Raw genomic sequence first — 24,919 nt, 5'->3', positions numbered from 1 at the left:
TCACCACGCCCAGCTAATTTTTATATTTTTGGTAGAGTTGCGGTTTCACCATGTTGCCAGGCTGGTCTTGAACTCCTGAGCTCAAGCCATCTGCCCACCTTGCCCTCCCAAAGTGCCCGAATTACAGGCATGAGCCATGGTGTAAATTTTTAAAATTTTTTGTAGAGATGAGACCTCACTATATTGCCCAGGCTGGTCTCAAACTCCTGGGTTCAAGTGATCCTCCCACTTTGGCCTCCCAAAGTGCTGGGATTACAAAACTGAGCACTTTGGGAGGCCAAGGTGAGAGGACTGCTTGAACCCACGAGGTCAAGGATCACCCAACCCAGAATTTTTAACTTAAAAAACATTTCATGTAGGTGGACAGATACATAAAATAACTGTAGTAAAATATGAATGGTGGAATTTAGGTGGTAGGTATACAGATGTTCACTATGACATTATTTCATGTTTGCTGTACATTTGAAATTTTTCATTAAAAATTTAAAGGTCATTTATATTCCATGCTTTCCTATTCCAAACACTTCTATATCTTTCCTATTCTGACACACTTCTGTAAGTAAACAAAGAGTTACCAATTATAAGATGGTTAAAGGCATGTATGAGAATCCTGGACCTAAATACCTGGAAAAAGCCCTTGGTACTATTGAGAATTGCTAATCTAGTGCAATCTCCTTGCTTTAAGATGAAGAAATTAAGGTCACAAAATGAGGAGAAAATTATGGCTACCTCAGATAAAATAATGGCTAACATTATTAAAGCACTATACAAATTATAAAGCATGATACACTTACAAGTGTAAGAAATTACCCACAAAGGAAATGGTGCCACAGAATTAGCAAAGGCAAAAAAGGGATTAAGCGCAGAGCCATTTAAAGCAAAGGGGCCCTGCTTTATAAATGAGGCTTCCAAGTAAAATATGGTTGAAGATAGGATTCTTCACTTTATTTATTTATTTTCGAGACAGAGCCTTTCTTGCTCTATCGCCCAGGTTGGGGTGCAGTGGCACAATCTTGGCTCACTGCAACCTCTGCCTCCTGGATTCAAGCAATTCTCCTGCCTCAGCCTCCCGAGCAGCTGGGATTACAGGCACCTGCCAACACGCTCACCTGATTTTTGTATTTTTAGTAGAGTTGGGATTTCACCATGTTGGCCAGGATGGACTCCTGACCTCAAAGGATCCGCCTACCTCGGCCTCCCAAAGTGCTGGGATTACAGGCATGAGCCACCACTCAAGACCAGATTTTTCACTTAAAAAAAAGCAGGGGCGGGTACAGTTTGAAAACCACTAGACTAGATCATGACTAAGGTTCTGCGGATACATAAAATACCATGACTCAAATACAATGTTTACATTAAAATTAAGAGAATAGCATATAGAATTTAACTGTAAGCAATGAAACTTACTCCAGGTCCTACATTAAAGACGGATTCAACCAACCAACAGGATGAAATAAATGTGACAAAATTTGAAAAGACTAAGCATGAAGTTTGAAGAGTTTTCTAATAAATTAATAATATTTCCAGTTTTTTCTAAGCAAATAGATTATTTCGATATTTTCTTTAAAACTATAAAATCAGTATAAAAAAGATTTTTTAAATGTGTATGTTTATGGGGGAAAATCATACACAAAAATATTTCACTTTTGTATTAGTTTTCATCTCACCACTTATTTTCCACTATTAATAAGAGTACAAAATTAAGAGTACTATTAATAAGAGTACATTCTAATTTTTCTCTTACCAATACTACTTTTAAACTGCTGCATCAAGTTCCTACATCATAATTCACATAATTTTTCTTATACTGCTTGCTATACGTAGGCTTATAATTTTTACTTTTATAGATAACATTTGTACATAAAATAGCTATTTTTTCTTCTGCAGATTTAAGATAAATTCCTAGGAAAAGAATTACTAGTTTAGCTAGAGTGGTTTTTTTCCCTAAATAGGCATAACAGATGATACTGGTACTGACTTCTTCAGTATAAGCCGCAGAGTGACAAAACCTGCTGATCCTCCCACCTCAGCCTCCTTAGTAGCTAGGACTACATGTGTGTACCACCAGGCCCAGTTAATTTTTTTCGTTTCTTTTTGTAGAGACAGGGGTCTCCCTATGTTGTCCAGGCTATTCATGAACTCCTGGGCTCAAGCGATCCATCCGCCTCACCTTCCCAAAGTGCTGGGACTAAAGGCTGAATCACGGTGCCCAGCCAGGTTTATTATCTATCTTTTCAGTTCTTTTTCAAGTTGGCATTGACCAGAGGAGGAAATAAAGATTTGCAGAAGTAGAGAAGGGAACTTACATGGTCTGGTTCCAGCTGGCAGTGTCGAGCCAAGGCGTGAAGCAGCCTCTGAATATAAGCTTTGAAGATGCCATGAATAACTTCATCGTTAGTTTTGTACAAATGCTCCCCTAGTCGGTACCAAAAGTTAAAGGAAATTTCTACTACCTGTTAGATTAAAAAAAAAAAAAGAGATGATTTATTGGAATGGGAAAGAAATAGAATAAGATGACACTTTTTTATTATCACCATAACCATATAGGAAGGAAGATATATTTTTAAATAACATGAGAAGAGCCAGTTAAGAAGCCACCTTTTCTCTAGCAGATTTAGCATCATCCCCCAAACTGTCTTCCCATGTTAGGCCCAAAATGCCATTTACAATGACTGGCTTTACATTCCATTTAGTCCTGAGGTAATGTCTCCAAAAGCAGACTGAATTTTGAATTTAGAGAAAATGATAACAGACATGGAAGTCTTTATTTATTTTTTAGACATGGAGTTTCATTCTATTGCCTGGCTAGAGTGCAGTGGCCCGAACACAGCTCACTGCTGCCTCAAGCTCCTGGGCTCAAGGGATCCTCCTGCCTCAGCCTTCCAAGTAGCTGGGACTACGGGTACACACCACCAAGCCCAGCTAACTTTTATTTTTATTTTTTTTTTTAGTAGAAACAGCGTCATGGCCGGGCGCGGTGGCTCAAGCCTGTAATCCCAGCACTTTGGGAGGCCGAGGCTGGTGGATCACAAGGTCAAGAGATCGAGACCATCCTGGTCAACATGGTGAAACCCCGTCTCTACTAAAAATACAAAAAAGTAGCTGGGCATGGTGGCACATGCCTGTAATCCCAGCTACTCAGGAGGCTGAGGCAGGAGAATTGCCTGAACCCAGGAGGCGGAGGTTGCGGTGAGCCGAGATTACGCCATTGCACTCCAGCCTGGGTAACAAGAGCGAAACTCCGTCTCAAAAAAAAAAAAAAAAGAAACAGCATCTTACCATCCAGCCCAGGATGGTTTTGACTCCTGGCCTCAAGTAATGCTCCCACCTAAATCTCCCAAACTGCTGGAACTACAGTAGGCATGAGCCACCACATTCAGTTTTATTTAAAACAAATTTCAGCCGGATGCGAAACACCATCTCTACAAAAAATACAAAAATTAGCCAGGCATGTTTGTGGTATATGCCTATATTCCCAGCTACCGGGAAGGCTGAGGTCAGAGGATCACCTGAGCCCAGGAGGTTGAGACTGCAGTGAGCCGTGATCACACCACAGCATTCTAGCCTGGGCAACAGAGTGAGACCCTGTCTCAAAAAATACGTATGTTTTCTTTAGAGATGAGGTCACTTAAGCTGGAGTGTAGTGGCATGATCATGGCTCACTGCAGCCTTGAACTTCTGGGCTCAAGGGATCCTCCCACACAGCCTCCTGAGTAGCTAGGGACTACAGGTGCTTGCCACCATGTCTGGCTAATCTTAAAAATTTTCTGCAGAGACTGGATCTTGCTCTGCTACCTAGGCTGGAGTGTAGTGGCGTAATCAAGGCTCACTGCAGCCTCGAACTCCTAGGCTAAAGTGATCCTCCTGCTCAGCCTCCAGCACTACGTAGACCCAGCTAATTTTTAAAATTTTCTGTAGAGACAAGGTCTTACTATGTTGCCCAGGCTGGTCTCAAACTTCTGGGCTCAAGCGATCCTCCCACCTATGCCTCCTAAAGTGTTGGGATTAGAGGAATGAACCTCTGTGCTCAGCCAGAAGTCTTTTTAAAAGTATTTTTCTGAAAATTCTGAAATTATTGCATTGAATGTTTGAGATTAGAACATTTCTTACTTGGCAAACCACCTGTAACTTCCTGAACATAACTGATTCAGCTTCATGTCACTTTTATTTACCTGCTTTTTTTTGAGTGTGAGAGAAAGGAAGAAAAAGCCTGGGACTTTATTTGCAGCCTCTTTTCCATATGGCACTGTTTAAAGAGTGTTAAGTGTGTGGTGTTATACTTCTGCCAGACATGTTTTGGGTTTCACTCAAATCTAGGTAACCTCATGATATTATGTAAAACAAATAAAACTTGTCTTGTATTTGATAACAGATAAAGCTGTGAGTCCGAGGACCACTGTGCCGAAGGCAGTGTAAAAGGCCTACCACCCTTTCCCCACCAAGGATCCAAAACAGAGCTATTTAAAACAATGCCCAACTTGGGAGCACTTCTTTCTCACTTTTTTTTTTTTTTTTGAGATGGAGTTTTGCTCTTGTCACCCAGGCTGGAGTGAGTGGCCAATCTTGGCTCACTGCAACCTCTGCTTGCCAGGTTCAAGCAATTCTCCTGCCTCATCCTCCCAAGTAGCTGAGATTATAGGTATGAGCCATCAGATCCAGCTAATTTTTGTATGTTTAGTGGAGACAGGTTTCCCCATATTGGAGAGGCTGGTCTCGAACTCCTGACCTGAAGTGATCCACCCACCTCGGCCTCCCGAAGTGCTGGGATTACAGGCGTGAGCCACCATGCCCGGCCCTTTCTCATTTCTTATACTATGAAGAGGTAAAACTTCTCAAATAAATGAGATTTTTAAAAATCCAGCAAACCTAAAAGAGGCAGGTAGGGTGTCAAGGATTCTGAATGACAGAGAACCTTACGTCTTTTCAATTCCTTTTTCATTCTCATCCATCATTTGGAGAAAAATTTGAGGTGTTAGGACTTGTGGAGGTATAGTTAGAATTTGGTGGTTTTTAGCTATAAAGCTCTAGAGCCAAGCTAGACAAGGGGTTCGGTGGAAAAGCTTCCTTTCTAATGAGTTCCTTGAGGGGCCTACAACAGTCAGCCAAGCTAACCAGGTAATAAAATAGAAATGCACACAACACAGAAACCCAAATATAATTTTTTTTAAATTCCAAAACAGAGGAAATCATGTTAATTAAAAACAAGACTATAATTTCTCAAGAATAAAAAGGTGGGCATGAGGCAATGAAATACAGATAATATGCAGCACATAACTTGAAGAATAACGGCCTTAGCATAGTATAAACACTACCTCATACTGAGGATGTCCTGCACAGATAAGAAGCAGCTCCAGAGTTCGGAGGTCCCCAAGACCTTGGCCTGGAGTACAAACAATTTTTTCAAGAAAAGTTTCACATAATTCAGTGAAAATACGGCAGTAATTCAGAACTCTGTAGAAGATGGGAATGAGGGCAACAAGTCAGAAATCTGGATATTGTTGAGTATATACAGACACAGTTAATCAAATAAATAATACGTTCCTCAGTCTAAGGGACATCTAGTGATTATTTGCTATGCTGTATCACAATCTCCATAACAGACACCTTTATCTAGATCATATACTCTTAGACATGTGACTTGTCAGTTCAAATTCTCAATTATTAAAACATTTGAATAAAAATTCCCATCAAATCACACTTGTTATTTTAAAGTCTGTCTCTAATTTTTAAAGCCTTACCCTCTCTATGGTAATTCTACAAACTCTGTATCCAATTTGCCACTCTAGGTCCAGATGAGAATAGCAGAGCATCTTTAGGAAGTACTATCTGCATATTTACAAAATCACCAACAATCACAAATGACACACAAATAATAAAAAGTGACTTAAAAGAATGACCAGACTGTAGGTAAACCCAGGGCTCCAGACTTAAAACAATTACTCACTTGTCTAAATCTTCACGTGCCACAGCCATATGATAGGCAGTCTCCAATGTCAGCACTCCCTGAAAAAGCTGCATGGCTAATGGCAAGTTAGTCTCCACATTCTCAATGGCATAGAGAGCTGAGCAAACACAGTCTGAAGCAGCTTCATGTAGGTTAGATGAGGTCTTATCCTGTTGCTGGGGAGGTAGCAGGAATAGGAAAGCAAGAAGTATTATAACTAAAGAGTGATCTACAGTTGGCCCTGCACACCCTTGGGTTTGACCAACCATCAATAGAAAATATTCAAAATATAAGTAGTAATAATACAATGAAAAACACAAACTTAAAAGTCCCCATATAACAACTATTTACATAGCATTTACATTGTATTAGGTATTCTAAATAAGCTAGAGGTGTTTTGAGTATATAGGAAGATGTGGGGAGGTTATATGCAAATACTGCACCATTTTATGTATGGGACTTGGGCATCTGCATATTTTGGAAACTGCACAGAGGGGCAGGGGTGGTGGGTGGTCCTGGAACCAATCCTTTGAGGATAGTAATGGATGACTGTAATAGGAAAACAATTAGAGCCTCTTTCTTTCTAATTACAGCCTCTTTCTGAATATGTACTTTAAATGTGTAACAGTCAAGTGACAGCTTTCCATGAGACAACATCCATCAATCTTCCCAATCCTACTTCTTTTCTTTTCTTTTTTTTTTTTTTTGAGATGACGGAGTCTTACTCTATCGCAGAGACTAGAGTGCAGTGGCACGATCTCGGCTCACTGTAACCTCTGCCACCCGAGTGCAAGCCATTCTCCTGCCTCAGCCTCCCAAGTAGCTGGGATTACAGGCACCTGCCACTGTGCCCAGCTAATTTTTGTATTTTTAGTAGATACAGTGTTTCATCATCTTGGCCATGCTTGTCTTGAACTTCTAAACTCATGATCCACCCACCTCAGCCTCCCAAAGTGCTGGGATTACAGGTGTGAACCACTGTGCCCAGCCCCTAATCCTATTTCTATCTTCTTATACATCAAGCAAATCAGCTTTTCTGTCCCTCAGTTATGGTCATATCATTTCTAATCTCCATGTTCTTGTTCACAACAGCCCCACCAATGGAATGCCATGTGTTCCTTATCAACTGTGAAAATCTTTTCCATCCTTTTTCTGATATTCAAGTACTACCTAAAATGGAAGCACTAAGCAAGTACCAAAGACACATACCTAAACACATCATTATGAAATTTCAGAATACCAAAGTTAAACAAAAATCTGTAAAATTTCTGTGAAAGAGAGAAGGAGGTAATAGTAAGGAGAAGAAATCAGAGTTCTCCAACTTTCATTAACAATAATAATGCATGCTAGTAAAGGAGAGCAAGGCCTTTAAAATTCTGAAGGAAAATAATATTCAAGCCATCAATCAAGATTGAAAGCAAAATTAAAATAGTTCTCAGGCATGCAGAAATTCAAATTTTATTTTCCATTATATCTTTTCTGAAGAAGTTATTTGAGGGTGTTTGAAAAACAGCTAATCAAATCCAGAAAGCACAGTAAAGGCAAGTCCCAAGATGACAAGATCTTGGGGAGCATATCTAAAGAACTGGTGATGCCGGGCATGGTGGCTCTTACCTGTAATCCCAGCACTTTGAAAGGCCGAGGTGAGCGGATCACAAGGTCAAGAGGTCAAGACCAGCCTGGCCAATATGGTGAAACCCTGTCTCTACTAAAAATACAAAAATTAGCCAGGCATGGTGGCACGCCCCTGTAGTCACAGCTACTCGGGAGCTGAAGCAGGAGAATCACTTGAGCCAGGGAGGTGGAGGCTGCAGTGAACTGAGACCGTGCCACTGCACTCCAGCCTGGGTAACAGAGCAAGACTCTGTCTCAAAAACAAACAAACAAAAAACAACAAAAAAAACCCCAATAACAACTGATGCAAATCAGAGCAGACCAAAAGGTCCAGGGGAATCCTCTTGGGTTTCTAGTGAAGAGAGTACAGTTGAGAGGTTAAATACATTTAGTAAGAGCATATTAGTCTTTCTTGAATAGTTTTTTTAAAAGGATATTTAAAATCTCCAGTGGGACAAAAAGCTTTATAACCAGGTTTGGGAGAGCACACAGATGCAAATTATTCATTAGGTTATTCTTTGATTGAATAGTAGGTTCAAAGATATACATTGTATTACCAAGTTATAAAAGGTAAGTGTTCATACTTATTCTTTTGTATATATCAAGTATTTTATTTTTTTAAGTTGTTTCTTTCTTTTTTTTTTGTTTGTTTGTTTTTGTTTTGTTTTGTTTTGTTTTTTTAAAGAGCTATGGGGGAAAAGTCGTACAAGAAAGTTGTGGTCCAAACATAAAGCAAAATAAAATGTGACATGAGCCAGGTGTGGTGGCTCACATCTGTAATCCCAGTGCTTTTGGAGGCTGAGGTGAGGATTGTTTGAGGCCTCTTTGAGACTAGCCTGGTCAACAAAGAGACCCTGTCTCTACAAAAAATTAAAAATTAGCCAGGCATGGTAGCACATGCCTATATCCCAGTTACTTGGATGGCTGAGGCAGGAAGATTGCTTGAGCCCAGGGCTTTAAGACTACAGTGAGCTACGATCATGCCACTGAAGCCACTCCAGTCTGGACAACGGACAGACACCCTGACTCCCTGTGACACTCTCTCCAAAAAGAAAAAAAGTAGCATGATTTTAAACCACTGAATGAATATAAAAATGGGAATATATTTTACCCTGACTCTAGGTAAACACTCTTCCTAGTGACAGAGCGGTCCCGACACTGGATCAACAGAGAAGATAATATAAACCTGGCATACTACTTAACTTCCTCCTTACTCCAATACCAATTCCCAGAAATTACCACCGTTAAGTTTGAAGTGCATTCTAGACTGTCCTCCATTTATATGTAATCACATATAAATTTTTTAAACAAAAGTGGGACATGACTTTATTTACAGTGACTATTCTTCACACAATTTGTTGAGGTGAGAATAAATATTATCATTATTAAGGAAGGGTACCAACATACATGGAGACAGACTATGGCAAGCAAAACAATGATTGGCATCCTAATTTTCCTGAGACTTAGCTTCTGATGCAAAAATGACAGCAGAAATACACTAACAACAACATGCCAAATGTCTCCTTCAAGAATGTCTTTCTTTTCTTTCTTTACTTCACGGTAGCATCAATATAGCATCATGGTACCATCTTCTAATAGTGCATCAGCATACATTAAGAATACATGCAGTTTCCATACTAATACATGTTCATTGAAGGAAACCTTCTAGCAGAAACAGACAAAGTTTTCTCCTCTCCAAAGACCTGTGCAATAATATTTATGCTTGAGATAAGTTTCTCGTTCTATAATGTAATCTTATTCTAATCACTCCTTAACTCCTATCTAGCAAGACTGTATTACTAGGCACTGCTACTTTCAAAGCTTACAGAAACACACAAGTATATAAAAAGACATTAGTACTTATTCTACTAATCTCAAAAACCCCAAATCCATTCTGCATGTACAGTGATGTTTAATGTCAACTAAAAAGATAATGTCTTAATCTATCATTGTCTCTGGCTGCACTAATTTTTAATTCTTTCTGTTTTTTCTCCCCTAAACTTGGGATGCACATGTAATTACATCATAGAAATATCTAGAATGATCATTATTAGAAATACATAATTTTATATTTTTAAGACAAGAAAAAAGACACCAATAGTTATTTGGATTTTAAGATATAAATCATGTATCTGCATATAAGATTGTTTTCCTCTTAAACACAATTATATTCTATTATAAGTATTAAAACTAATACTTTAATTTGGCACGTGGTAGCAAGGAAGGGACACTGCTGCGTTCTTATTACACAGCTTCAAGTTACTGTGCAAAAATCTGAAAACACTGTTATTTCCCAGTAGGTTAATTAAGAAAGTGATTGGCAGAAGTACTTTGATAAAGAAAGTCATTACTTACCAAAACCTCAAAAAGGAGTGCTAGTAATTTGTTGTTAGCCATGAAGTTACTGTCCAAAACTCCCAAGTTAAACCAACTTCCCAAACAGCGAAAAACTTTCATAAGCATTTTCTCATCTGTTCCTGCTTTTTCCACACAGGTCATCTGAATAGAAAAAAAAAAAAAAAAACCTTAAAATGAATAATGTTAATCTATATATTTAAACCATTATTACAATCACTTTACAAGTATAGTGAGAAGGATGACAATAAAAAGAGCCAACAGTTAAAACTGCTTTTTAGCCAGGCCCGGTGACTCAAGCCTGTAATCCCAGCACTTTGGGAGGCCGAGGTGGGTGGATCATGAGGTCACGAGATCAAGACCATCCTGGTCAACATGGTGAAACCCTGTCTCTACTAAAAATACAAAAATTAGCTGGGCATGGTGGCGCGTGCCTGTAATCCCAGCTACTCAGGAGGCTGAGGCAGGAAAATTGCCTGAACCCAGGAGATGGAGATTGTAGTGAGCCAAGATCGCGCCATTGCACTCTAGTCTGGGCAACAAGAGCAAAACCCCATCTCAAAAAAAAAAAAAAAAAACAAAACTGCTTTTTAAGTGTCACTTTCTTTTTTTCCTTTTAAGAGAGAGGGTCTTGCTACATTGTCCAGGTGGGACTACAAGCACGTGCCACTGCATCCAGCTAGGCACCGCTATTCTAAATACCACTAATCTACTTAATCCCTAAAATGGTTTGCTTCTGTGTCCCCACCCAAATCTCATGTCAAATTGTAATCCCCAGTGCTAGAGGAGGGGCCTGGTGGGAGGTGACTGAATCATGGGAATGAACATCCCTCTTGCCGTTCTTGTGATAGAGGTCTCATGAGCTCCAGCTGTTTGAAAGTGTGTATGTAGCACCTCCCCCTCCTCCCCCCACTCCCCTCTCCTGCCAGCCATGTAAAGATCTGCCTGCTTCCCCTTCACCTTCCACCATGATTAGGTTTCCTAAGGCCTTAGCAGAAGCCTGTACAGCCCTCAGAACCGTGAGCTGATTAAACCTCTTTTTTTAATAAATGACCCAGTTTCAGGTACTTAGCAGTGTGAGACCGGACTAACATAATTCCCAAATAAAACTTTATAGGTAGTTACTATTGTCTTTACTTTCTCAATGGGAAAACAGGTCGAGAGAGGTTACAGACCTAGCCAAGTTGCTTCAGAAATAACTTAGATTTCTTAGTCCCCACTTCTGCATTAAAGTTGTATTATCCAAAAAATTATTTTACAAGTAATATTTACTTATGTATATACCTGATTGTCATAGAATAGATAATAAGCTAGAGTAAGCTAGGCATACTACTGTATATTTCCACAAGAAAAGCTAATGTTTCAGCTTTGGTAATAGAATAGTAAACATCTCGAACCACAGAAAGTGACACTACTACAAATACTGTAGGAGAAAAACAGAATTAGACTAAAACTCATTGTTTCTCCTTGTAGACTGTTTTTGTAATATATATTTTTTCCAAAGTAAAATGTAATGCAGCTTTTTCTAGATAAAGAATGTTTTAAAATAGCTCTTGCAAGCAATGAGTTAAAAATAGAATTTCCATGGGGTTCAGGAGGTATGGGAGTGGGGGTGAAATTCCATAATGTACTACCAAATCAGAGCTAAATATTGATATTTGTGGTTACAATGCAGATATAAACTACACAGGAAAATTCTCCCAGCTCAAAGCTTCATCTACTACATAATCTACATTGAAGATGACTGTCTTTAGTATTGTTCTCCAAAGAGTGCTAGGTTGCTAAGATGAAGAGAAGTGAGGGGTTAATGAATGACTGTATACCAGCTCATTCCCACAAAACTATTAAGCTATTAGCTATTTAAGATATTCAGATTTGGGGCGGGGCATGGTGGCTCACGCCTGTAATCCCAGCACTTTGGGAGGCCGAGGTGGGTGGATCACGAGGTCAAGAGATAGAGACCATCCTGGTCAACATGGTGACACCCCGTCTCTACTAAAAATATAAAAAATGAGCTGGGCATGGTGGCACGTGCCTGTAATCCCAGCTACTCAGGAGGTTGAGGCAGGAGAATTGCCTGAACCCAGGAGGCGGAGGCTGCATTGAGCCCAGATCGCGCCATTGTACTCCAGCCTGGGCAACAAGAGCGAAACTCTGTCTCAAAAAAAAAAAAAAAAAAAAAAAAAAAATTCAGGTTTGGAAGCTACCCTTCCTTCTCAGAAGACAGAAGAAAAGAAGTTCAAGTATATGAATATACCAGACTCCTCCTATTTCTTCTGTCTTCCAGGCCATTACATTTCAGAAGGAAGAAGAAAAGTACATAACAAATAAGCTGACCAGTCATTGTAACATTTACTGAGCCCTTTCTGTGCAGCAGGCACTGTTGTAAGAGCTTCACATGTATTAACTCATTTAACTCCCACAATATGAAACAGATACTATTATCCTCATTATACTGATGAGAAAACTGAGGCAGACAGGTCAAGTAATTTGCCCAATATGGTACAGCTAGTAAACAGCATAGCCAGGACTTAAACTTAAGAAGTCCAGCTTCAAAGTCTATGATCTTAACCACTACACCACAGCTACCTCCCAAATTTCTCTAATTGCTTATATATACAGAAGAAAGATATGATTAATATATCAAGGACTTCCTATATTTCAAAAGCCTCTAAAGGCAGGCAGATTGCAACAAGTCTTACTGATATTATCCATCATTATCAGCATAACTAATTGTATACTATTATACCTGGATAATGATTAGTGTATTACCAAAGAATGCCAGTAAATCTTAACAGCATGGAAACAGAATCATCTATCGCATATCAACCAACTATTTTACTAGTTTTAAGCATGTCAGTTTGAAGTATACATCATTTTTAATGAATAACATCAGAACCTGATTGTTTATTTTTAAAAACTAAATGCAGATTCACTTCCACTCATTTTCATTTATTGTGTGTATTGCATTATATATACTTGTTGGAAAAAGGTGGAGTTGCAGCTAACTTGCAGAGAAATTAACCACATAACCATGAATATACATGTAAGTTTATGTCTAGGATATAAGTGACCTTTGAGGCTACTGAGACTGTCTGAAGCCACAAGAGGCACAGAGTAAATATCCAAGTATTTATAGAAGGAAGAACGGCAGGAAAGGAAAGAACCAAGAGCCCTTGCTTTAGGGGGAAGTTCTTGTAAAAAGTCATCAGAGGCCAAGCATGGTGGCTCTTGCTTGCAATCCCAGCACTTTGGGAGGCTGAGATAGGAGGATTGCTTGATCCCAGGAGTTCTAGACTAACCTGAGCAACAAAGCAAGACGCTGTCTCTACAAAAAAATTTTTAAAAAGTCACCAGAAAACACACTAGATAAGAATATGTCACAAATACAGTTCTATCCCCATTAAGTTCTTCTAGTTATTCTTTACCTCAAGACTTTGTTCCCCTGAAACTCAGACAGAAAATACTCAGAGATCCCAGGCAGTTGCCTAGAATCACTTAAATGCCCAAAATTTTTAGAAAGGATTGTGACAGTAATATATGCAATATATTTAAATATGTAATACATAAACTAATAAATGCGCCGGAGCACTTAATTTAATACTGTTCAAGGCTGAAAACAGCAAAATGTACAGAGTAACTAAGTTCCCTTAACATGAACTGGAGCCACTGAGAGAGTTCCCTTTAAGAGCTGATACTTATTTTCTCTCCCCCTCAACCTCTCTCAAACTCTCAACTGAATCTTTGAAGCTGTTAATATAAACTCATTACATAATTGCTTGGCCTTTATACTTCCTAAACATTTCAATTTTAATAAGACATGATGTTTACAAGAGGAAAGATTTGCTTATACATTCTAACTACTGACTCAAACTGAAGGACGGAATTCTGAAAAAAAAAAAAACAAAAAAACAAAAAAATCCTGTATGCAAAACTAATCGCTTTGAAAAGATGAAATTCTGCAAATTAATCAAATGTACATTTTAAAGCATCAGAACTAAGAGCTACCTTCTGTTTGTCTTCGAGAACTATGCTATGTTAAAAATCTGTCTCTTCAATTAAGGCCTCAAAATCTTCACGATAAATGCCACAGAGTCCAGAAAAGCTCACCAGTAAAAAGATAGCAGGGATAAGTAAGAATTGAGATCTTAGATCAACAAAATAGAAAGTAGAGAGATAAAAACATTAGAAGCACAGGTTCAGTTCAGTTATGAGAGCAAGGAGAGAAGTTTAAAACTTCAAAAAGTTCAATACCATGTTTAGAAATGGATTCCTAAGGACAGCCACAAAAGTATAATACTAACAAGAAATAGGACAGAATGTAACTATTAAAGGAGAGTGTGCAGAAAACTAAATGAGAAAAGGTCTTAAGAGGGGTTAATACCTGGCATTACAGTCACATGCCTATTTTTTCTTGGCCATTTTGGACTAATTTCATCCCCTAGGTTCTAGAACATGACGAGCTACATGACAAAATTAAGAGACCTTTTAAAGCACCACAGGAAACATATTTTTCAGACCGTATCACCATTAGTCAAAATATCACCTGTGATTGATCGTGATGATGCGCTAAGTTAAGCACGTGCCTTGAATGCCCAAGTAGCTGCTGTGGCAGTAGCCATGACACAAAATACATGTGAGTTAGATTATTTTAAGTTCACAAGTGCTTACAAAAAGAAAATGACAAATTCAAGTCCATTAACTCTCAACTCAAGCCATAGTCTGAGCACCAGAACCTTCATGCCAGGTCTAAAAGTAGCTCTTACTTTTTGTAGCTGTAAGGTTAGTACTGCTGGAACTTGTATACAAAACTTAGTTGTGTGTCTTGATGAATTACAAACACCAGTTTAATTTACAGTCTCTCCATACTTCCTGTGAAAGTTAGGAAACTGATTGGTAAAGAATGGGATTCTGAAACTTGAAAAGGAGACAACTGGTTGAACCTAAATGAACATGAGTCCATCATACTTCAAAAAGACAAAGCCAGGAAAAAAAAATTAACATTCAAGGCAGCTTTAAAATAAACCCTCATTTTGAAAAGAATTAAGATTTAGCCTACCTTTCTAGTAGGAGCCCATAAGAATGCCAACTAATATATATATACAAGGAATGAAAGAAATAGTCAAATATCATTTTGCAAACGATAATGATTGTTTTTAAAGACAGGGTCTTGTTCTGTTGCCCAGACTGGAGTACACTGGCACAGATTATGGCTCACTGCCACCTTGAACTCCTAGGCTCAAGTGATCCCTCTTGCCTCAGTCTCTTGAGTATCTGGGACTACACGCGTGTGCCATCATGCTTGGTTAATTTTTTTTTTTTTTTGAGTCAGGGTCTTGCTACGGTGCCCAGGCTGATTTTGAATGCCTGACTTCAAGCAACCCTCCCACCACAGCCTTCCAACATGCTGGAATTACAGGCATAAACCACATTGCCTAGCCCATAATGAAATTATTGATTAAGGTAAGGATTATCTACTGGAATGTAAAACAATTAGGCTAAAGTCTGATAGCGAATTGAACATTCATAAAATAACAAGCTACCATCACAAAAACTATATTATATTACAAAGGAGGAAAGTGAACTTTAAAAATGGAAGGATCAGACTTTCATTCTAATCCAGTGGTCAATCCTAGCATCACTAATAAAAGGTCAACCAGAAGCTGTATATCTACCAAGACACAGCATCAAGTACTTATGATGTATTCTAGCCCAAAATGTTCAGCTTTTAAAAATGAATTCATGGCCCCGGCCGAGCGCAGTGGCTCAAGCCTGTAATCCCAGCACTTTGGGAGGCCGAGGCGGGTGGATCACGAGGTCAAGAGATCGAGACCATCCTGGTCAACATGGTGAAACCCCGTCTCTACTAAAAATACAAAAAATTAGCTGGGCATGGTGGCGCGTGCCTGTAATCCCAGCTACTCAGGAGGCTGAGGCAGGAGAATTGCCTGAACCCAGGAGGCGGAGGTTGCGGTGAGCCGAGATCGCGCCATTGCACTCCAGCCTGGGCAACAAGAGCGAAACTCCGTCTCAAAAAAAAAAAAAAAAAAAGAATTCATGGCCAGGCGTGATGACTCATGCCTGTAATCCCAGCACTTTCGGAGGCCAAGGCAGGCAGATCACAAGGTCAGGAGGTCAAGACCAGCCTGGCCAACATAGGGAAACCCCATCTCTACTAAAAATACAAAAATTAACCAGGCATGGTGGTACGTGCCTGTAGTCCCAGCTACTCAGGAGGCTGAGGCAGGAGAATCGCTTGAACCAGGGAGGTGGAGGTTGCAGAAGGCTAAGATCGTGCTGCTGCACTCCAACTTAGGCAACAGAGTGAGACTTCATCTCAAAAAAAAAAAAAAAAAAAAAAACACTAATCCACCAAGCCTCTCAGTTTTTCTCAATCAGGATTCTAGGAAAAAATTAAATCCTACAGGCTGGGTATAGTGGTTCAGGTTTGCAATCCCATCATTTGGGGAAGCCAAGGAGGGAGAATCACTTGAGAGATCAGGTTTGAGACCAGTCTGGGCAACATAGAGAGGCTCTATATCTACAAAAAGTTTATTGTATAAGAATTAAGCCCTATAGAAAATCATCTGAGTACCTATCTTCTTAATTATCCTAAGGGTGGCATATAGCTAGAACCATTATTAATGTAGAGAAAAGAATTCATTACACATAATAGATGCTTTAGGCTTAATTTTCTTGAGGAACCCCTACCGAGAAAGGCTGCTTTAGATACAACTTTCAATTAGAGGAAATACAGAGAAAAGAAAATCAAGCTAAATGAAACAAGAGGCAATCAGAAAATCATAAAGGTAAGATAATTCTATAAAATGACTGGTACAATTTCTTCAACAAGTCATGTCATTTTAAACAAGGAAGAGGATGTGGGACTGCGACTAAGAACCTGATACAAGGCATCATTCTAGACTGGATATTCTTTGTAAAGAGTATTTCTTTTCCTTCCTTCCTCCTTCCCTTCCTCCCTCCCTCCCTCCCTCCTTCCCTCTTTCCCTCCTCCTTTCCTCCTTCCTTCCCTCCCTCCCTCCCTCCTTGCTCTCTCTCTCTCTCTCTCTGTCTCTTTTTTGAGATGGAGTCTTGTTCTGTCACCCAGGCTGGAGTGCAGTGGTGCAATATTGGCTCACTACAGCCTCTGCCTCCCGGGTACAAGCGATTCTCCTGCCTCAGCCTCCTGTGCAGCTGAGACTACAGGCACCCACCCCCACGCCCAGCTAATTTTTATATTTTTAGTAGAAACAGGGTTTCTCCATGTTGGCCAGGCTGGTCTCGAGCTGACCTCGTGATCCACCCGCCTTGGCCTCCCAAAGGGCTGGGGTTAAAGGTGTGAGCCACTGCGCCAGACTTGTAAAGAGTATCTTTGGACCAACTGGTGAAATGTGAATATGGTCTAGGTTTATGAGATGAAAATTTACTAACATGAAAAGGTAAGTAGATGACTGAAAAAGCAAGATGCAGAAGAACAGGTAAAGTATAATCTCATTTGGGCTTAAAAAATCTCTATATATGTCCATAAAGAAATATATTCATGGAGGATATGTATTAAAGGGTTAGCAGTATGATCTCCAGATGGCTTGAGTGTAATTTGCCGTCCATATTTTCTAATTTTCCATAAAACTATTTCATTAAAATAAATGGCTAGGTGAAAAACATGTATTTAACTTAAAAGCATTATTTTCCAATTTTTTTTCTTTTTCTTTTCTGTTTTTTCAGATGGAGTCTCCCTTTGTCATCCAGGCTGGAGTGCAGTGTCATGATCTTAGCTCATTGCAACCTCTGCCTCCCGGGTTCGAGTGATTCTCCTGCCTTAGCCTGCCAAGTAGCTGGGACTAGAGGAGCCTGCCACCACATCCACCAAATTTTTGTATTTTTAGTAAAGATGGAGTTTCACCATGTTGGCCAGGCTGGTGTCAAATCCCGACCTCAAGTAATCCACCTGCCTCCATGTCCCAAAGTAGTGGGATTACAGGTGTGAGCCACAGCACCCAGTCCTCCAGTGAATTTCTATTACAAAACTGAATGCAATTTTTAATTTTTTTTTTTTTTTTTGAGACAGAGTTTTGCTCTTGTTGCCTAGGCTGGAGTGCAATGGCGTGATCCTGGCTCTCCGCAATCTCTGTCTCCCAGGTTCAAGCCATTCTCCTGCCTCAGCCTCCCGAGTAGCTGGGATTACAGGCATGTGCCATCATGCCCGGCTAATTTTGTATTTTTAGTAGAAACAGGGTTTCATCCATGTTGGTCAGGCTGGTCTTGAACTCTCGACCTCAGTTGATCCGCCCGCCTCAGCCTCCCAAAATACTGGGATTACAGGCATGAGCCACCTCTCAAAATCATGAGATTACAGGCATGAGCCACCATGCCCAGCTATATATATATATTTTTCAAACAAAAAGATCTATGATCTCGCAGTATTGAAACACATCTCTGAAAAATAATTTACTACAGGTTAAGTATCCCTAATCCAAAACTCCAAAATGCTCGAAAATCCAAAACTTTTTGAATGCCAAAATAATGCTCAAAGGAAATGCTCACTGGAGCATTTCAGATTAAGAATGCTGAACCAGTAAGTATAATGCAAATATTCTAAAATTTTAAAAACTCAAAAATGCTAAATACTACTTTTTTTGCCCTACCCTAAACACTTCTGGTCCTAAGCCTTTCAGATAAGGGATATTCAGGCTGTATACCCACATTATTGTTGAGAAAATTCAGCTGGAAATACCTAAAAATGAGAATATGGGCTAATCAATTTATTACCATCTACTTTAGGAACCAGTAAACATTTTCTATAAAGAACCAGATAAATATTTTACACTTTGGAGGCCATATGGTCTCTGTGAAAAATACTCAATTATGTTAATATATTCCAAAATAATGGAAAGACAAAATATAACCAAATAGGTATAACTGTGTTCCAACAAAGAGGCAGCCAACCCATAAACCATAGATTTACCTACTCCTGCTCTAGAGTATTAAAAATGCCAACTAATTGAAATAAGCTTAACCACCTCTAATTATTTTAAAAAGAATGTGTGTTAGCTCATCCATAATGCGATACTGCTCAAAAGTCAAGTAAAATCTTCTATCACCTCCCTCTCAAAATTTCAGTTCATCTTTAAGAGAGGATCCTTTCTTTTATATTTCACAATATACAAAATTAAATCAAAATGTATTAAAGACTTAAATGTAAGATGTGAAACTATAAAACTACAACGATAAACCATTAGGGAAATGCTGCAGGACACTGATCTGGGCAAAGATTTATTAAGTAAGACCTCAAAATCAAAGGCAACCAAAGCAAAAAAAAGTCGACAAATGGATTAAATCAAGCTAAAAGGCCTCTGCACAGCAAAACAATTAACAAAGTGAAAAGACAACCTACAGAATAGGAGGAAACATTTGTAAACTACCCATTCGACAAGAGATTAATAACCACAATATATAAGGAACCCAAACAACTCAATAGTGAAAAAAAAAAAAAAAGATTAAGCAAAGGGCAAAAGATCAATAGCAAATGCTGGCAAGGATGCAGAGAAAGGGGAATGCTCATACACTATTAATAGAAATATAGGCCGGGCGCGGTGGCTCAAGCCTGTAATCCCGGCACTTTGGGAGGCCGAGGCAGGTGGATCACGAGGTCGAGAGATCGAGACCGTCCTGGTCAACATGGTGAAACCCCGTCTCTACTAAAAATACAAAAAATTAGCTGGGCATGGTGGCTCGTGCCTGTAATCCCAGCTACTCAGGAGGCTGAGGCAGGAGAATTGCCTGAACCCAGGAGGCGGAGGTTGCGGTGAGCCGAGATCGCGCCATTGCACTCCAGCCTGGGTAACAAGAGTGAAACTCCGTCTCAAAAAAAAAAAAAAAGTTTGAAATAGAAATATAAAGTAGTACAGCCATTATGAAAAACAGTATGGAAGTTCCTCAAAAGACCGAAAATAGTACTACCACATGATCCAGCAATCCCACTGCTAAGTAAATACCCAGAAGAGAAATCAGTATATCAAGAAGATGTCTACAATCCCATATTTATTGCAGCACTATTCACAAGAGCCAAGATATAGAATCAACCTAAGTACCTATCAATGGCTGAATGGATAAAGAAACAATAATGGTATAGATACACAATGAAATATTAGCCACAAAAAGAATAAAATCCTGTCATTTGCAGCAACATGGATGGAAGTGTTGGACATTATGTTAAGTGAAATAAACCAGGCACAGAAAGACAAGTATCACATGCTTTCACTCCTATGTTGGAGTGAAAGAAAATGGATCTCATAGAGGTAAAGAGTAGAATGATGGTGATCAGAGGCTAGGAAGGGTAATGGGGAGGGAAGGATGAAGAAAGGTTGATTAATGGGTACACGAATACAGCTGAATAGAAAGGATAAGTTACAGTGTTACACAGCACAACAGGGTGACTGTAGTTAATAATTTAATGAGTACTTCAAAATAGCTTAAAGATTTAGAATGTTCCCTACACAAAGAAATGATAAAGGTTTGAGGTGATGGATATCTCAATTTGATCATCACCTGATTTGATCATCACACATTATATATTTGGATAAAAACAATACATGCGGCTGGGCACAGTGACTCATAACTGTAATCCCAGCACTTCGGGAGGCCAAGGCAGGCAGATCACTTGAGGTCAAGAGTTTGAAACCAGCCTAGGCAACATGGCGAGACACCTGTAGTCCCTGCTACTCAGGAGCCTCAGGTGAGAAGATCACTTGAGCCCAGGAGGCAGAGGTTGCAGTGAGCTGAGATCACACTACTGCACTCCAGCCTGGGAGACAGAGACCCTGTTTCAAAAAATAAAAGTAACACATGTAACCCCGTAAATATGTACAACCATCATGTATCAGTTAGAAAAAAAAAAAAAGAAAGGATCCTTTCTTAGTAAAGTAGGTTTATACACACTTCCCTCTGCATGATCCTTTATTAACAGCCAACAGTTTACAGCATTAAGCAGAAGTGCACAAGATACATAATGAGACGGCCTTAGTTCAAATTCTGAATTAACAGTTGTATAATTTTAAAGTCCATTTTTCATTCATAAAACAGATAATGTCACCTTTAGAGGAGTATACAAAAGCTTAAAAAGCATGGTTTTTGAAAGTATGTTGTAATGGTAAGGCATTACATAAATGCCAAAGCATCATCGTTAAATTTTGTGAAGAAAGCTATTTCACGATAATGCAATTGGATTACAAAATATCCATCATGGCTTTCTGCCTTTACAAAGCAACTTAGTATTCCAAATTTACTTACCAATAGAGATACTACTGTACTAGAGTAGAAGGCCAAATCTTCTATGATTTCTGTGCGCCGGTTAGCTCCAATTCGTAAGGAACGACTATGTACTTCTTCAGGTAGCACTGTAAGGATCTCCAGCAAAAAAGGCAAAGAAGTCACATCATTGCTGTATCTGCAAAATAAAAAAGGGAGATATGTTATTTATAGCCAAGAAATACACAATCACATAAAATAACAGCCAGGAGAGTGAGTAACAACAACAAAAGCAGCATTCCTACCACTGTTCAGGGGGAGAAAAAGGATATAAACATAAATGCCCTCTATAATTAGTTAAGATTAAAAAAAGACACAGTTATTCAATGAAACATAGCTGTTATAATGAAAGTGATATCTGTATGTCCTACCATGAAAAATATCCACAATGTAGTTAGTAAAAAACATGTATGAAACATACTGAATATCACTGAACAAATACATAGGTGTATGTACATTCAAATATATATGTACTTATTTATTTTAAAATACATAAAGAAAACTCTACATAGCCAACTGTTATAGTGGTTGCTTATAAAATACAGGATTAAGGGTCAGGTGTGGTGGCTCATGCCTATAATCCCAGCACTCTGGGAGGCCAAGGCAGGAAGATCACTTGAGCCCACAAGCTGGAGACCAGCCTGGCCATCACAGGGAGACCATCTCTACATTAAAATTTTTTAAATTAGTCAGGCATGGTGGTGTGCATCTGAAATCCCAGCTACTTGGGAGACTGAAGCAGAAGGATCTCATGAGTCCAAGAGGTGGAGGTTCCAGTGAACCATGATCACACCACTGCACTTCAACATGGGTGACAGAGCGAGACCCTGTTTCAAAAATAAAATAAAATATAAGGATAAGAAGAGAGGATGGGGTTCATTTTGCACTTTGAAGGCTTCCATACTGTTAGAATTTTTTCAAGGAGCATGTGTCAATTTCCCCAACAAAAATTTTCTTTAAAAAATAAACTATCCACTAAGTAGGCTGAGGCAGGAGGACCACTTGAGCCCAGGAGGTCAAGGCTGAGGCTGCAGTGAGCCATGACTGTGCTACTGCACTCTAGCCTGGGTGACACAGCAAGACTGTGTCTCCAAAAATATAAAAATAATTTTTAAAAAAGTTATCTAGGCTGGGGGAGGTGGCTCACGTCTGCAATCCCAGCACTTTGGGAGGCCAAGGTGGGCAGATCACTTGAGGTCAAGAGTTCGAGACCACTCTGGCCAATATGGTGAAACTCCACCTCTCCTGAAAATATAAAAATTAGCCAGACATAGTGGCACATGCCTGTAATCCCAGCTACTCGGGAGACTGGGACAGAAGATCGCTTAAACCCAGGAGCCAGAGGCTGCAGTGAGCTGAGATCATGACATTGCACTCCAGCCTGGGTGACAAGCAAAACCCCACCTCAAAATAAATAAATAAAATAAAAAACTAATCAGTAATCCATACAAAGGCTTTAATGACACACTACAATGGAGGTAAAAAGTGCATCTACTTTATTCAAAAAAAACTTCCCAACCAAATGCAAGCAAATGTCAAGGTTATCTTGCCAGGACCCCCAGAAGAAAATGCTTTTTTCAAAGTAGCAAGCTCTGTGTGTCTAAAAAGAATATTGTCCCTCTGATAGACATGAAACAAACCCCAATTAGCAAAAACATATATTCATAACAACCTCCCATTTAATATAATCTTAAATTCTTTTTTTTTTTTTTTTGAGACGGAGTTTCACTCTTATTACCCAGGCTGGAGTGCAATGGTGCAATCTCAGTTCACCGCAACCTCTGCCTCCTGGGTTCAGACAATTCTCCTGCCTCAGCCTCCTGAGTAGCTGGGATTACATGCACGCACCATCATGCCCAGCTAATTTTTTTGTATTTTTAGTAGAGACAGGGTTTCACCATGTTGACCAGGATGGTCTCGATCTCTTGACCTCGTGATCCACCTGCCTCGGCCTCCCAAAGTGCTGGGATTACAGGCTTGAGCCACCGCGCCCGGCCTATTATCTTAAATTCTACACTATTTTTACAAAATGTCTACATTGCCAGTTAGTGAGAGTGATCCAGAAGGCAATAAAAGACTTTACTGCAATTTATTTAAGAAGTGTGGGTTACATAAATTACTAGAGTCTTTTACAACCCACACGATATATTTCAATAGTATTTAAAATTTTAGATAAGTTTCACTTAATCTAACAAAGGTTAATAACATAAGCCTATGTTAAGTGTTCAGGGAAATAGTCAAATATCTAGCTATTTCTAACAATTTTCTCTGTGAGGGTTAATGGCAACTCCAAATGCTAATATACAGTCAATACAAATTACTTACTTTTCCACCAATGTTTGCACACATCCCTTCCAGGAAGGCATCTGTAGGGCAAGATCTGCTATTGCTAAAGCCAGCTAATAAGAGAGATTAAATAAATGAAGACAGATGAACAGAAACAGGGTTACAATAAATATTCATTGGGAAGCAAAGAAACTACATTTCTTCCAAACAATATGATAACTAAGACTAACTCCCCCTCCCCCATTGCTCCCAACTTCCAACTATATATACCTGGTGTAAACTGTTCTGGGTTAGCTATAAATTGCTGAAATTTAAGAGTTAACCTTTAAAAATTAAAAACAAAAAAACAGAAACAAAAACAAAAAAAGAAGTCAGAAACAACAGATTACAGATGTTCCTCAAAATATATCAACATTTACTTTTATTTGGCAATACCATAGAACTCCACAGATATATAAATTATACTTTGCAAAGTTCAAAGCTACTAACAAACTCGGACCTTTGACTCAGCTCTCAAGCAATGGATTGCCATTTCCCTTCTCTTCCCATTTTTCATCTTGAAGACTTAAGGGAAAACCTCTTCTTCAAGGGCACTTCTATGACAGGCAGAGAACATATTTGAGTAGGTAGTCACAGAAGCTTCCACTTTTCCTATCTAATATATTTCCCTGTCTAAGGGAGAAAGGACAGATGCTCTAGTTCAACCTTTCATACATGAGACCTTTACTAAAGCCAATCAGCCCAGGAAGAATTTCTTAAAAGGCAACTATCTAAACTTCTGGCCTAGCATGCCTGTGAAAACACATACTCACCTTATCCATTTCTGGTATTAAGTTAGTCTGAAATCAAATGAACTCTGAGATTAATACAAAAGATTAAAAATTTCATTTTTCTATCCACTTATAAGAATATAGCAGTGCATCTGTAATGAAGTTAACATTACTTCACATGGCCTAGCAATACCAATTAAAATAATCTTGATAAATTCAAATGGCCATACAAATTTCTCTAATGAGAAGCACAGGATTTACCTGCGTTACAATGACAGGTGACAAGTCTTTCAAGTTCTGGATATGGGTTAGCAATGAGTCCCGTAAAGAGGCATGAGAGTCTGTGGGGAGCTCATAAAATGAGGTCTGAATCTTCATTTTCATGGTCTGTGCAGCAAAATAGCATGATTCCACATCCTGTCGGATCTGTAACAACTGGTCTGAGATCTCCCATGCATGAACCTGAAAGTGTATTAGACAAAGATGTCTTAAAGAAGACCACTTTTCTAATTTTAGTGCCATATAACCTCAATACTTATATAAACATATTTAAACCAAAGTATAACAAAAGAAAAATCTGAAAAGCTAAATTACCCAGTGATTACCTAAAATAAATACCTAAAATCTGACTCATTCTAGGAAG

General features: G+C 39.1%; 1 protein-coding gene across 3 annotated transcripts in view; it reads right to left on the bottom strand.

The window, feature by feature from the left end:
* Positions 1 to 24,919, bottom strand: part of TNPO3 (transportin 3) — a 103,347-nt gene that overhangs the window by 43,597 nt on the left and 34,831 nt on the right. For all 3 annotated transcript variants that reach the window (XM_039472662.2, XM_039472663.2, XM_039472664.2), the window contains 7 exons: positions 24,538 to 24,738; positions 23,546 to 23,619; positions 21,203 to 21,359; positions 9,914 to 10,057; positions 5,945 to 6,120; positions 5,313 to 5,451; positions 2,307 to 2,453 (listed from right to left, as the gene is read on the bottom strand). In XM_039472662.2, the coding sequence (XP_039328596.1) occupies positions 2,307 to 2,453; positions 5,313 to 5,451; positions 5,945 to 6,120; positions 9,914 to 10,057; positions 21,203 to 21,359; positions 23,546 to 23,619; positions 24,538 to 24,738 (1,038 nt within the window). The remainder of the gene's footprint in view (positions 1 to 2,306; positions 2,454 to 5,312; positions 5,452 to 5,944; positions 6,121 to 9,913; positions 10,058 to 21,202; positions 21,360 to 23,545; positions 23,620 to 24,537; positions 24,739 to 24,919) is intronic.

This window comes from Saimiri boliviensis, chromosome 10 (assembly GCF_048565385.1).
Source record: "Saimiri boliviensis isolate mSaiBol1 chromosome 10, mSaiBol1.pri, whole genome shotgun sequence".
NCBI classification, from domain to species: domain Eukaryota; kingdom Metazoa; phylum Chordata; class Mammalia; order Primates; family Cebidae; genus Saimiri; species Saimiri boliviensis.
The sequence above is the reverse complement of the archived record's forward strand: the minus strand, read 5'-3'. Positions and strand labels throughout refer to the sequence as shown.